The 14009-nt window shown below is 38.1% G+C and overlaps 1 protein-coding gene across 1 annotated transcript in view; it reads right to left on the reverse strand.

Moving 5' to 3' along the window:
* Nucleotides 1-2496: 2496 nt before the first annotated feature.
* MCCC2 (methylcrotonyl-CoA carboxylase subunit 2) overlaps nucleotides 2497-14009 on the reverse strand; it is a 38565-nt gene continuing 27052 nt past the window's right edge. The window contains 4 exon segments of the mRNA XM_030236940.2: nucleotides 2497-2924; nucleotides 11621-11706; nucleotides 12968-13082; nucleotides 13847-14003. Coding sequence (XP_030092800.1) covers nucleotides 2807-2924; nucleotides 11621-11706; nucleotides 12968-13082; nucleotides 13847-14003 — 476 coding nt within the window. The 3' untranslated portion in view covers nucleotides 2497-2806.

Below are 14009 nucleotides of genomic sequence, written 5' to 3' on the forward strand. Positions count from 1 at the left end.
ATATTATGCCCTTACAGAGGCAGCTGTATCTTTAATCTAGGTTTATTTAAAATTTCCTTTCACTCCAAAAGAAATCCTACTGGTAGCACAGTGCCAATGAAAGCTGAAAATTAGTGTTGTAATGGCATCCATGTTAAACCTAAAAAGGAGCTGCTACTGCAAAAGCATAAGAGTCCTGGTGGCAGACAAAATGTGAGAGCTCTGGGTGATTATTCTGAGACAGCATGAATAGATCTACCAACATTATCAAATGCAGTACAAGCATGGGGTCCACTTCCTCACTCCTGCTGACTCCACAGAAAACGATGTTTTTCAGTAAACGTCTGGGCAGCAAGAGACCATCTCAGCCATCAGAACACCATCACATAAAGAGGGGCACTGTGTGCAGCCACTGCCCCATGCAGAATGCAGCAAGGTAACATGCAAAAGCCTTTCCAAAATAGCTGTGTAGTGGAGGAGTGATAACCACCAGTGGCTCTCTGAACTGCTGTTCTGCACTGAAGATCCTGCTCGGTAGCAATTGCTAACCAGATCATGCTGATAGGATGCTAAACCTGTGATGATTAATTTCATTTGCTTAACACGTTTCCAAAGCTAAGTTTTATTAAGGCAGAACACTCCTATTTAATCAGATGATTTTTGACTTCACTTGCATACATATTCAGAGGAAGAGATTTTGACTAGAGTCTTTTCAGATGTAACAAGCAACCAGGAATTACCATTCTCAGAAGCATCTTTTTAAAGATATTTGCTTTCCAAACATACCTGTCACCTGTATTCCAGGATTATCTGTTACTGTCTCCAACTTGGCATGATTTAATTACTAGTGTAATAGAAACAATGTATTCAAAATAAAAATATTATTCAGAAGAGATGAGATTTCTTAGCAGAAACAGGCAGTAGTCCTCATGGCTTTGGAAGTGACAGGCAAAATTGACCACCATAATTAAGAACAGAAAGTCAAGTGCCAGAACTAATTATTCAACTGGAGTAGGAGAAAATACAGTGCATTTCTTCTAATTGAAAGCCACTAACAGCATTTCAGGGCCTGGAACTCTTTTTCTCCCTGCTTATATTTCATATCTATATTTATGTATTTTATAAATCTGTATTTAAAAGTATGGTGTTTTTAAATGCATTTCAGAAGCCTACTAACCATAAATAATTTCACTTTGCTTTCAGGATCAAGAAATCTTGGGTTTATGCCAGACATGTTCACAAATGTGTGTAGTGAGACAAGTGGCAAAAAGCACAGCTCTGTGCCTAATTGGCAGTACTTTAAACTATTATTCTCTGTTAAATATTTATTTAATATACTAAAAGTAAGCATGAGAATGCAGACCCACATAAGTAATCTTTCTAGTGGTGCAGAACACACCAGGCTTTGGATACATTTCACCTTGGTAAAAAGAGGAAAATTGCTCTTTTAGTGCAATTTTTGGCAAGTGTGCCAGAGACAACACAGCTCAACATATGCTAGGCTGTCTACAATGTCTGTAGCCGACATTGAAGATCCTAATTCCAAGGAATTATTTCATTTTCTTTTTTGCATCTGTCTGAGACGCAACTGGAAAGGCTGGGAGATAGCAGACCTTCCATCCTCCTCCTGGATCCAAGGAGAGCTCCTTTTCACACAAGCCTAGGAAGATTACAGCTAGTACCTTACCCTGGGTAAGATCACTCCTCTAAGCAGTCTTTCCTGTCCCCACAGGCCAGCACAGGAGAGGAACTCTATTCATGTACACTGGCTCTTCCTGCACTTGACTCTCAGTTAAGGATATTTCTGGCAAAGGCTATCCGGGCACCTGTAGAGCAAAGCTAGATAAACTGAAATCACCTCCCAGCTAGAACAATATGTAGTTTCTCCAAGGTGCAAGGTTTCTGAAGAGAACATACTAAATGACAGACACTGAGTTCTTGAAAAACTTTACACTCCAACAAGCTACCCTAAATAAATCAGAATAATCAGAAAGTACTCCAGCATCACAGAACTCCCCTAAGTCAGTGAATTTCAGGCTTCTGCTCTGAGCAAAGAATTGATCCTTGTGGACAGAACACTCTGTCTTTGTGAAACCAAAATTACCAGAAGGACCACATGCCAAGATGTTTAAACACTTTTGCAGCCAGTCTCTGTCCTCACACATGCTCTCAGCAACCTGCTGATTTCATAGATACCAGCACAAACCTCCCATCTCTTCCAGAAAACATTATGCATCCATCAGGTTCAATAGTTGTTTTGACTTCAGGGAACCACACAGAAAAGCAGTGCTTTTTGGATGAAAGCCAGAGACAGAATAAGATGATAACAAATGCATGAAATCTAAAATTTCATGCTGTGTTGAAATCCCTGGCTGTCCTTACAGCACTTCACTTTCACAAAAATTATTTATTAGCAAATGTGGGTTTTTCTTTGTTGGACTGCTAAAGTACTTTGCATTTATAGGAGACATACAAAAAAGAATATAAAGAATCACAAGAGCTGATAAGCACCAAATATGTAGCTTACTTTGTACATTTATTTATATAACAGATAGTATCAATAGTTTCTTGTAACATGAAGTACAATGCAAGAACTTGCAATTTATTCATGCAATGCAGTTATCTAAGCACTTAAATGACTAATCTCAAATCACTATCAAAAATATGAAGCACTGTGTGCAAATTATAGTCAGTGAAAATAATGAAAGTTTCATTAAAAACAGCATCTTACAAATCTTTATTTTAATCATCACAATACTGTAGCTAGTATGCTGTCCATCCCCAAATAAAATATACGGAGGTAATTCTGATGATCACATGTTTAAGTTTACATTCTGAAAACTCCAAATTCTGTCTTCTTTGTGGGTGCATTTAGCGCTGCGCTGAGACTGAGGCCCAAAACCAGTCTTGTGTCAGCTGGATCAATAATTCCGTCATCCCATAATCTGGAGAAAAGCCAGAAACATAACAAACCAAAACTTTTAATAATTAAAGGAAATCAACATGATTTCAAACCCATGAAATTTGAAATGCTTCAGAAAAAGAAAGAGGAGTGAAGAGCTAAATTATACTTAAAACAATGGAGTAAATTCATGCCGTTCATCAATGCAATAGACTGATGTGCATTACTCCACGGAATTTGTCTTCTAGAACAATGTTTACATTTTAGGTAAGTGAAAAATGTCAGACCTACACATTTAAAATATATTCTTCACACTTAATCATTTCCTTCAAGAAAAAAAGCCCTCTTTGCTGGTTAATGTTCATGTGGAGAATGACTATCTGTGAATGACCTACCTAATTCTATTAAGAATGCTTGCACTTCAAGGATTATGCCACGTTATTATTTACACCATTCAGGTTAATTGAACAGCCAGATAAGGATGATCCAAGTGTTTATTCTTTCATCATTAAAAAACCAGAAAAAATTTCAAGTATTTTCAGAATTTCTGTGGTGGGTTGACCTTTGATTCCAGGTGCCCATGGGGCCGTTCTATCTCCTTCCCAGTCAGACAGAGGAGAGAAAATAAGATAGAAAACAATAGGTTGAGATAAGACAGTTTACTAAAGCACAAGTGAAAGTCTGCATGTGCACCAAGAGAAAAAAAATGTTAACAACTTTATTCTCTACTTCCCATCAGCAAGTGATGTCCAGTCACTTCCCAGGAAGCAGGGCTTCAGTACATATGGCATTTGCTTAGGAAAGCAAACACTGTAAATAACCAATGTTCCATCTTCCTCCTCTTTTCCTCACCTTTTGGAACTGAGCTGAAGTCATATGCTATGGAATATCCCTTTGGTTTATTTGCATCAGTGGACCTAGTTGTGTCCCCTCCCAAGATTTGCCCATTCCAGAATACTGATGGGGGGAAAATGTTGGGGAGAGAGGCTTGTGCTGTGCCAGCACTGCTCAGCAAGGCACTGCTATGTTGTCAATACCCTTCCAGCTACTAATGCAAAGCACAGCACTATGAGGGATGCTGTGGCAGAATGAACTCCATTTCATCAAGACACAACACAATTTTTTTCGTTTATTTTATCATTAAGTTCATTTAAGATACTACCTTACTTAACCAAAGCCTGAAGGCAATTATATTATAAATGAGCAATTTTCAAATTCCCAGGTCCCCAAAACTGACAACACTTGTAAATAATCTCTTTGATATTATCCAAAAATTAGGTTTAGTGGCATCAATTCTCAATGACAACTCCTTTCTACCTAAATTAAAATCCATGTTTAAATTTCCATGTTGAAATGAAACCGTAAATATTGTTATTTCCCCAGCAAGATATTTAAACAAGATACCACGCTGCTCATTGAAACCCAGTCTCACTTAAACAATCACATACTTTAATCTGCATCTGCAGAACACATGCATCTTTTGTTAAGAGAGAGATGCTCCTCCTCCATCCCATCTTTCCCTAGAGAGACTTATTTTGCATTCCTTGTGAACTTACTTCAGTATTAGCTAATGCTTAATTCTTTGTGGAAAATTTAAAAATACAAAAAGCAGCCACGAAGAGGGAGCCAAGAGTGACTCTACCAAGAGAAGACACAGCCTTTCCCTTCTAACTGAAGTTACATCTGCAAATTTTATATTGTTTGGAGATAATTTTTTGGCAAAATCTATTAGACAGGAAACAAGACATTTTGCACTCTTCTTTCAATCCTAAATGTGCCAACCTCAGCCCCAAGAGAACTGCAAACTGTAAATAAACACAAGCTGATAAACTCAAGGCAGCAGCAGACACTTGAGTGTTTTCCGTATTTGCTTTATTTTGTCATTTGCTGTGAAAGTAATATTGATCAAATCAGATAAATATACTAAGAGACTGACAATATATGCTTTTCATTTTACAAGATGTATCTATCCTATGATGCACAAAATGGAATTGCAGTAGAAGACACCTTTAATGAGACCAGGCACAAGGGTTCAGGTTCAGCTCTAGGAGCTTGTTTTCAAAGTTAGACAGAGAAGAAAAAGGATACCCAGCTCAGAAGGAATACTCTACTATAGATCTTATCACAGTGCAGCTTCCTAAGCAGCAGACGGTTAAACTAAATGGGGCACAAGAGTAAAACTGAAGTATAGAAGAAGAAAGGGTTTGGAGAAGGGACGGCTTTGCTGCTAACTGGGCAAAATCAGGCTCTTTCTTTTTTGGGAGAGAAAACCAAATTTTGATTTAAGAAGTCTAGTACTACAGTAGTTGTGGCACTCACTGACCTGGCTGCCAGGTCCCAAAGATCATCTAGTTCTAATCCCCTCACCATGGGCAAGGATACCAGGTTGTTCAGAGCTCCATCCAACCTGGCACTGAACATTTCCAGGGATGGGGCAGAGGATTACTCCTCTGGGCAACCTGTTCAGTGCCTCACCACGCTCACAGTAAAGAATTTCCTCAAATATAAAAAGGAGAAAAACTTATGGCATGGCAAAACCCCCCCGCCGCTATAAAACTAAAATACAACTATAAGAAAACTGTAGCTCTATCTAACAACTTCTCATTTTAGGATTCTCATTTAGTACCTCCCTTCTAGAGGGCTAGTAACCCAAGCACTGGAATATTCTAACAGCCACACTTGTACCTGCATGGAAGTGGTGCTAACAGCAAATTCCGTTTTAGATGACACAAGAGCTGTTTGTATCAAAACTCAGATAAAGTGCATGGTCTAAGATCCTGCTGTTTGACTCCTGTGAGTAACTTCTTTCCTAACTATATTTTTAAATTTTAAGTAGTAACTAAATTTTAATTAGTAACTCATTTTGTTAAAGTATTTGAGCTTATTTGGTTTATTTGGGCAATACTCAACTGAAAAAACTCAGAGGAAGTGCTTCTTACCATAGAAAAGTAAAAGCAATTGGAAGCTTTTTTTTCTTCAAAATACCCAAAGAAAAGTGTAACTTGGTTTTACAGAGACTTACTTAAGAGATATTTGAATTTTCTTGATTTTTCTCAAGACAATGGTTGTAGCTCTTGATATAATCTAGCATGACAGAATGGCCAAGACAGTATTTTCTACACTTTCAACTTCATAGAGTGTACCTTACCAAAGATTAATGCATGTGCTTTTTTTTCCTTCACCTTGTATTTATATTTTTATTTAGTTATGATGAATATAGTCAGATTAATCTGACAAAGGAGTGGAGAAGATCTTCCTTAATAGTGAAAATAAAAGCAGTTCTGTGAGGTCAAATCAATCCCAACCTTCTGTTTTCTCAAGACTATGAAAAAACCCCTAAATTTATGAAAAATCTCAAATACATTAATTTCTATTTTTTAGCAAATTTTGGTTTTTTGACTGCTACAGCTTTGTTTGCTCTCTATATAAACTTTTTTTCCCCCCACTAAATATCTGCAAGTAACTTTCTTATTTATGAAACACATTGAAACAGAATGAGGGAATTTATAAAACTTAAAATGTTCAACACATCTGCTCAGGGCCTGGAAAGGGCAAGGATGAACTGACTCCAAAAGAATCACCAACTTAGTGCAGTATCTTGCAAGACACAACTTCATAGTGATTACAGCTTTAATAAATATCCAAATATGAAGCACATGTCAATGTCAAATTTGGATTGTTTTTTATTTTTCCTTTTTTTGTAAGAAGACAATTGACTTATATTGACAACCGCAGAAATTTTATGTTGCATGGAAGTCAAACTGCTTTCATATGGTCACCCCTGGCTTCTGCTTTCTCTTTGTTTAAAGAAAACTGCATTCTCTACTGGGATGTAACATTAATAATTAAACTGTCTATTAAAACCCTATTGCAGGAACATGAGTCACACTACACTCATAAAATGTCTGTAACTGAAATAGTGTGAGTAAAAGAAATGAAGTTGCCTAAAGTAAAATGCTTATGCAATTTGTTAAGATGTAAACTAGTGAAATCTTTTAAGAAACCTGTGAGCAGATTAATATAACTCATTAAAAAGGGTGCTGCCTAATGACTGCCATTAATTAAGACTGTTCATTGTGAAAGGTTCTAATCAAAAAATTGGTTAAAGTCTGATTAGAAAATACAACTGCAGGGAACAGTATTGACATCCTGTACGTATAGCAAGTTATCACTTAAATATAAACAGAATAAACAGGGATGTTTTCTTATCTTTTAAGATTGTCAGGGCATTTTCCTTCTCTCTCTTTATTAATGCTAAAAGCTTGATTCAAAGCCTATTGAAGTCAAGTGGAAGGGTCACATCAATCTCAATGGCTATTAAGGGTGAGGCAGACATCAGGCAGGAGGAGAGCGAGAGGTAGCCTCCAAACCAGAGCTGCACACAAGCAGCAATACAGACAACAATCTTTGTGCCCATCTATCATTTTTTGTTCTCTCAGAAATGCAAAGCTGTTTGTGAGAGTTTCCTTGTTGACCTCTTTGGTGGAGGGCTCTTACAAAACAAAGGCTGTCTGAATTCTGTTTTAATTACAGTACCTGACATTTGGTAGACAATCAGCTGGGTTTTTACCATGCTTGAAGCCCAATAGGAATGGGCTGCAAAAGGGGCAGGGTTATTCCTCCCTGAATTACAGCAAATGCTGATAATAAGCAGCTGCTTATTATGATGTTGGCTGATTGGAAAGGGTTGTCTCCAAGGTGCAAGGTGAGTGGTACATCCTTCCCCCTGAGCACACTCGCTGCGAAGATTGTAATCCACTTCATCTCATTGTTTCTGCTTGGACAGCCTATTCCACAATAATGACAACTTCCGAACTATTGATCTGAGATCTTGCTTAGGAATTAGTTACTGCAAAGCATGAAAGGGCAGGAAACATGAGTATATCCACTGAAATACCCAATTAACTCTACAAGAGAGCAATTAGAAGCTCCTAGACAATGCAGACTGCACCTACTTGAACTGAAAAGCGAGAGAAACAAGGCAGAACTGCTTTGACCTGAGCCACTCACACACTGTTGTCAAAAGCACTCCTTTGTGAAAAGAGGCATTTTACCTTCATTGCTTACAGCCAGGTAAGCCTCAGAGGGATTTCAGATCTGACACTTGACTTCATGTCTCAGCTGGGCTTATTATTTTGAATGCAGCATCACACAAACCCAACCACATGCAATCCAGACCCACGCTAGCTCTCAGCCAACTCACATCTGTGCACGTCACGTTTCCTTTCCAAAAGGAAACAGTAAGAAGTGCATAACTACCGTGCTTTTTCAAAAAAATGACACGTCACTTAGCACTAAATGCACTAACACCTGGGCTGGGCAAATTTAAGCTATTTGCTGGGGTGACTACTAGATTAACAACTTAACTTCACAAAATGGCCAGATATTCTGAAAACATAAACTGGTAAATGTTGCTCATCAGAGAGCACAAAGTTGAAACACTCAAGTTTCACATCTAAAAAATCAGACATTAAAAAAAGCCACATTTTGAATTTTTAACAATGTTAGTCTTAACTTGACATATAAAACTGCTTTCTCACAGATTAGTAATTTACTGTTGCAAATACTGACAATCATCTGTTGGTTTTTGGGAGAGGGTAAGTTTTTATATTGGTAATATATCTAATATATTGAATGTTAAAAATCATGAGTAAAAGAGTCTGACTGTTTCCAGTGAACACATAAAAAAAGCAAATGTAAAAAAAAAAATCACATTATCTGTCTTCTCTGGGGTAGGGATTAATTTTAAATACAGACAGTTTGACTCATTTTTATACTACTTTTATACTACTTTTATAAACGTAGAATATTTTTCTCCTTAAAATCCAGTTATAAAAAATGATAATTTTTTTTTCATTTTTCCTTCTGCCTTAGAGCACAAAGTCAGCTGTTAAAAACTTTTGTGCTATTTCTATTACTACCCACAGAAGATCAAGCTTGATGAAGGTATTCATTTGATGAACATTAAAATTAATGTTGATTTCCCGGGTATGAATATCTCAGTTAAGTATATTCCACTATCCCTACACAAAAGAGTAAAAGTTAACAATCATTTCATATCTTACTTCTGATCATGAAGAAGGAGCTCTTCCCAGGTTACCTGCCCCTGCTTCCACAGTGTGTATACTTCTTTCTTACACCTCAGTTTGAGGAGAAAATCCTTGCTCAGCTGTGCCAGTTTCCACCCTGCCATGCTAAATTTCCTACACACAGGAATAAAAAGCTCTTGTGCTCTAAGAAAAGTGTCTTAAAAAAATTGCCAGCTCTAATCAGCCCCTCTGTCTTTAAGAAGTTTCCAAGGCAATCTCATCCACTAACCCTTTAAACATCTTGAAATTCACTCTTCTAAATTTTAGGGAGTGGAGTTTCTCTTTGCTGCCTCATATTCCTTGAGATCCTGAGCCTGACCAGGCTGTGCCTGCTACTTCCAGCTATAACCTCTTCAGTGAGCCCCTCTGCACTGGTGAGTGCCAGAAGTGACAGGAGCGCCGCGCCTCTGGCTGGCTTGCCTGACACCTGCACCAGGAAGTTGTTCTCTACATACTCCTCCAGTCTCCTGGGTTGTTCATTGCCAGCTCTGCCGCTTTCACAGCTGACATATGGGTCACTGAAATATGCTACCCTCTAGCTTCATTAGCAGCTGAGAGCCTGTGGCAAATTAGCTTTTGGATACCGCAAGCAGAAATATATGCATGTCGTGGTTTGAAAGGAAGTGGTTTTTTTTTTTGGAGACAGTGGTTAGCCCAGTGGGGGCTCAGGTGTGAATATTGGCACCTGTTTGGACCAATGAGGAGATGGTTCCGCCTCTGAGAACACAGGGTATAAAGGTAGAACTCCCAGAAAGTGACGGTCTCTTGCTTGTCGGTCAGCAAAGGGATCGGGTCAGTTCTCTCTCCCCCTCCGGCTGTAGGCCGGGTGGGGGAGGGGAAAAGGCCACGAGGCGCCGTGAGCTAGGCCGCAGGCCTTGGATCTTGGAGAGAGAGAGAGAGAGAGAGAGAGAGAGACCGGGGGGGGGGGGAAGTGAAAGGATGGAGGGGTGGAAGTAGTGAAAGCACCGAGCAAATCCCCCCCCCCCCTCACCCCGCTTCCTAGAGAGAGAGAGAGAGAGAGAAGAGAGAAAAGAGATAAGATGCGCCGGGCAGCTCCTGGAAGTCGGCCAAGAGTGTGAAGAGAGTCCGGCACCTAGAGATGATTTTAACTTTTTTCCTTCACGATGGAAACCTTCCAGACGTTGATCCTCCCGGGATAAGAACAAGAAGAAATGGACAAGTGAAATGAGAGGTTTGTGTGAGTAGGGAGTAGTGGAGTTAATGAGAAGAATTTACTTGGGAAGAGATAAACGGAGGAGCAGTTTTTTTTTCGGCTGTGGACGGACCAACTTTCTATTGTAACACAGAGACTGCGGTTTTGGGGGGAAAGCAATGGCTCAGACCCAAGAAAGGCAGTGAAGAGTAGTAGTAGGCAGAAATCAGAAATGAGAGGATTTCTGTCGTGAAGCCCTTGCCCCGGGGGAAATGGGGGGGATTTTGTTATCCCAAAAATGGAGAGACTGTCGTTTTGTGGAACTGACCAGAGTATCCTTAAAAAGAGAAACCCCAAAAGCAATCTTCTGGTCCATTTCCATGGTGAGAGCATGGAATATGGAAAGAGGTTAGTCAAGAAATGGCACAAGGAGAAGACTCCTTCCTCTTTAATAGAATGTATTGATTGTTAGAAGAAGGATAATGGACTGAGAATTAACACCTGAGAGATGGGGACTGAAGGAAGATTGGAGTTTGTATTGTATGTTGTAATGTGGGTTGAGAGGGGGAGGAGAAATGTGTTTGAAAGATTTCCATTCTGTTCTTTGTGTGTGTGTGTGTGTGTGTGTGTGTGTGTGTTAATAAAGTTTTTTTCCTTTTATTCCTAAATTGGTGTTTGCTTGCTCTGTTTCTGGTCACATCTCACAGTAGGCACCACGTGGATGTGTTTTCATGGAGGCACTGGCATTGTGCCCAGTCCAAAACCAAGACAATGCAGAAGATTAGTAGTGATGGGATGAAACTAATGCAGAATAACCATCAAAGGCCAGAAAAGCCTCCTAAGCCACTTTCCAAATGTATCTGGATCACTTCAGGATGCCACCTTGTTTCATTAGTCTAACTAGTTCCTGGTCATTTACTAATATTGCACTAGCCTGAGGCATGAAGTGCTGCAAAGGACTTCTCAGCAAACATGAGTATGCAGTACCCATCAGCTAAAGCCCTACACCATCACTGCTATCATCCAATACAATTACCTACCATGACCATAACCTGAAATTTGCCAATGGCTTCAGATCATTTTGAAGCCTTTTCCACTGGCCTCTTCTACTTGCAGGAACCCATTGAAATTAATTTCTCCTAATACACACACAGACACTCGTTACACTGTTCAATAAGCTTTAGAAAGGTGACCAGATACTACACCAGGGAGAATGATATAAAACTCACCCAGAATAAAACATGAAACATAGAAATTGAATGTTACCATATAATTTCTTACAGAACCAGTGAAGTACTTCCTGCAAGTGCATACTGTCTTCTGAAACAGTTCATGGTACCAGGTAGCAGAGCTAAGACAGACGCGGCATTGGTTTGAATGCACATCAAACCCAATCTTTGCTTCCAATTGCTCTGTTCTGCTATTCTTTAATACCAAGAATTAGAAGTCAAGTCCCACGATTACAATTAAGTGTTAGAATAGTTATTTGTATGTTACCTTGCACTGGAATAAAAAGGGTTTCCTTCCTCCTCGAACCTCCTAATGATTGGTTCCTTCAAAGCTGCTTCATCTGCCTCAGACAACTAAAAAACCACATAAAATATTCTTTAATATTTTCTTCTCCAATGATAAAAGAACTTTATATGCAGCATCAACCTGAATAAAATGCCTAAATTATCTGTCCAAAGTTCTTTTTAACTCTTTTACCACACAATTGTCAACTATCATGCTTGATAACAAAATTCAAATAGCATTTTCCAAATCAAGAGGGTGTAAAAACGAGAATGAACTTATACTTAACTGAATGCAAGAGTAATTGGTGACTGGCACTTGAAAAATTACTGAAGCTAGTATATCGGAAAAAAAAAAAATTGGGTTGCCTTTGGCAAGATTTTTGAATTAAGTAAGTTTGTGCTATTCTAACACTAGGTTAGATCCAGTGTGATCCAGACAGGTCACAGTAATTTAGAAAACTTTCAAGTTTCTAGCAAATTTGACTAACATTTAACTACTACTAATTATTTTTCTTGACCCTTCTCGGTATCATAGATTTGGGAAATTAAGGAGAAAGATAAGGGTGAGTATATTCTACCCACAGAAAAATCAAGTGTTGAATAGTAATAACACTGAGATAACATGTTTGTACTACTTCACTATTCTGATTAACTATTCATGATAAATACTTACAATTTTTAGACATCAATAAAACCACTTCTTATGGGATCAAGGGAGTAGTATAACCATAAACCTTGCAATTAAAAAAAACCAACTCAGCAGAAAAGAGTGTGCAGTGAAACTATAAAATATTACTATAAGATTTAGTAAGATATGTTTATTATATAAACAATATACCTCTAATTTTCAATTAAAATGTTGAAATGAGCAAAAACTTTTCCAAATCTCTCCAGACTTCTATTGTTACAAGTTTCATAATTCTTAATCAGTGAATCATTTGAAGATCAACTATCTCTATAACTGCCACCTTCATAAAATTGGAGAGACACTTTTTCCTGACATTCCTCTTCATATTTCCAAACCAAGGAAGATTCCTGGCTGCTTATCTCAGGTAGAACTAATAACTTGTTGCACAAAGTAAAAAAAATAGGACGGTCTATAAAAAACTCCTCTTTTTAAGAAAAAATAAGAAATGTTATGAATGATCTTCACATTTCAAAGAAGTAAGCCTTTCACAAATCCTTCAGGTTTGTCAGTGCACTAGTTGGCACTGGGATAATTCACTGGTGTCTCACTCTCTTCCACCCCTCCCTAGCTCACAAAGTGACCAACTCCTGTAAAAGAGTAAGTGATAATGACTTCACCAGAAATGAAAGAAGAAAGATATACCTGTTTTCCCTCCCTTGCTTTTTGGTCCTTAGCTATTGTAGCTAGAACAGTTGCAGCTTGTTCTCCTCCCATCACTGATATGCGAGCATTTGGCCACATATATAAAAATCTTGGACTGAAAAAATACATATTAAACATTAAGGTAAGACATTGTCACATTTCCTAGTGAAGAATTTTCACTCAACTAAGAATACATTTTTATGTATGACAATTTTACAATATAACATTTTTTAAAAAGGTACATTAACATACTTCAATGCTTGCAGCATTACATTTGAAAATGTAAAAATTCTGTTCATCTCCATTATTCACCTTTTTTTAAAAATTTCTCTTTCATATGTGTCTTCAGCCCACATTCCCAACCCACAGGAATTTTCCTCCTAAACATCCCAACTAACTTCAATAGTATGGGGAACCTCGAAAAATTTAATTTACAAAAATCACACAAGCCATGTCCAAAGGGTCAAAAAAAAATTAGGGGTTATACAAACCTTACTCATAAAAACATTGAAGTGAATAAGGAGTTTTTACACAAGCTGATATACTTCTCCCATGAATGCAGAATAAAGGACTAGCCTATACTGCCCAATGATTGTTTAAGACTTTACAATTTTTCCACCAAGAACTGAAATGGGAGAAAAGGATAAACAGGTTTACTTTTAGAAGGTCTCCTCTGTCACCTAATTCAAGGTGAATCATGAGCCTTATCAGTCTCTACAAATTTCAGGCTGTTATTTACTTATGAACATATTCATTAAGAACTCTTTTCCAAACTGCACAACTTCTTCAAGAGTTCAGACAATTTTTTGGAATGGCACTTCAAGATTATGTTTTCTTAGATTATTTCTATCTGCTGTAACAATTTGAAGCAATACTTACCTATATGCTCTTCCACACATTCCATAGTTTCCAGCTCCATAAGAGCCACCAATAATGATGGTTATTTTAGGTACACTGGCACAAGCTACAGCAGTTACCATCTTGGCACCATCTTTTGCTATCCCTCCAGCCTCATATTCTCTGCCAACCATGAAACCTGAAG

The sequence above is a fragment of the Serinus canaria genome, chromosome Z, assembly GCF_022539315.1.
Source record: "Serinus canaria isolate serCan28SL12 chromosome Z, serCan2020, whole genome shotgun sequence".
Taxonomy (NCBI): Eukaryota; Metazoa; Chordata; class Aves; order Passeriformes; family Fringillidae; genus Serinus; species Serinus canaria.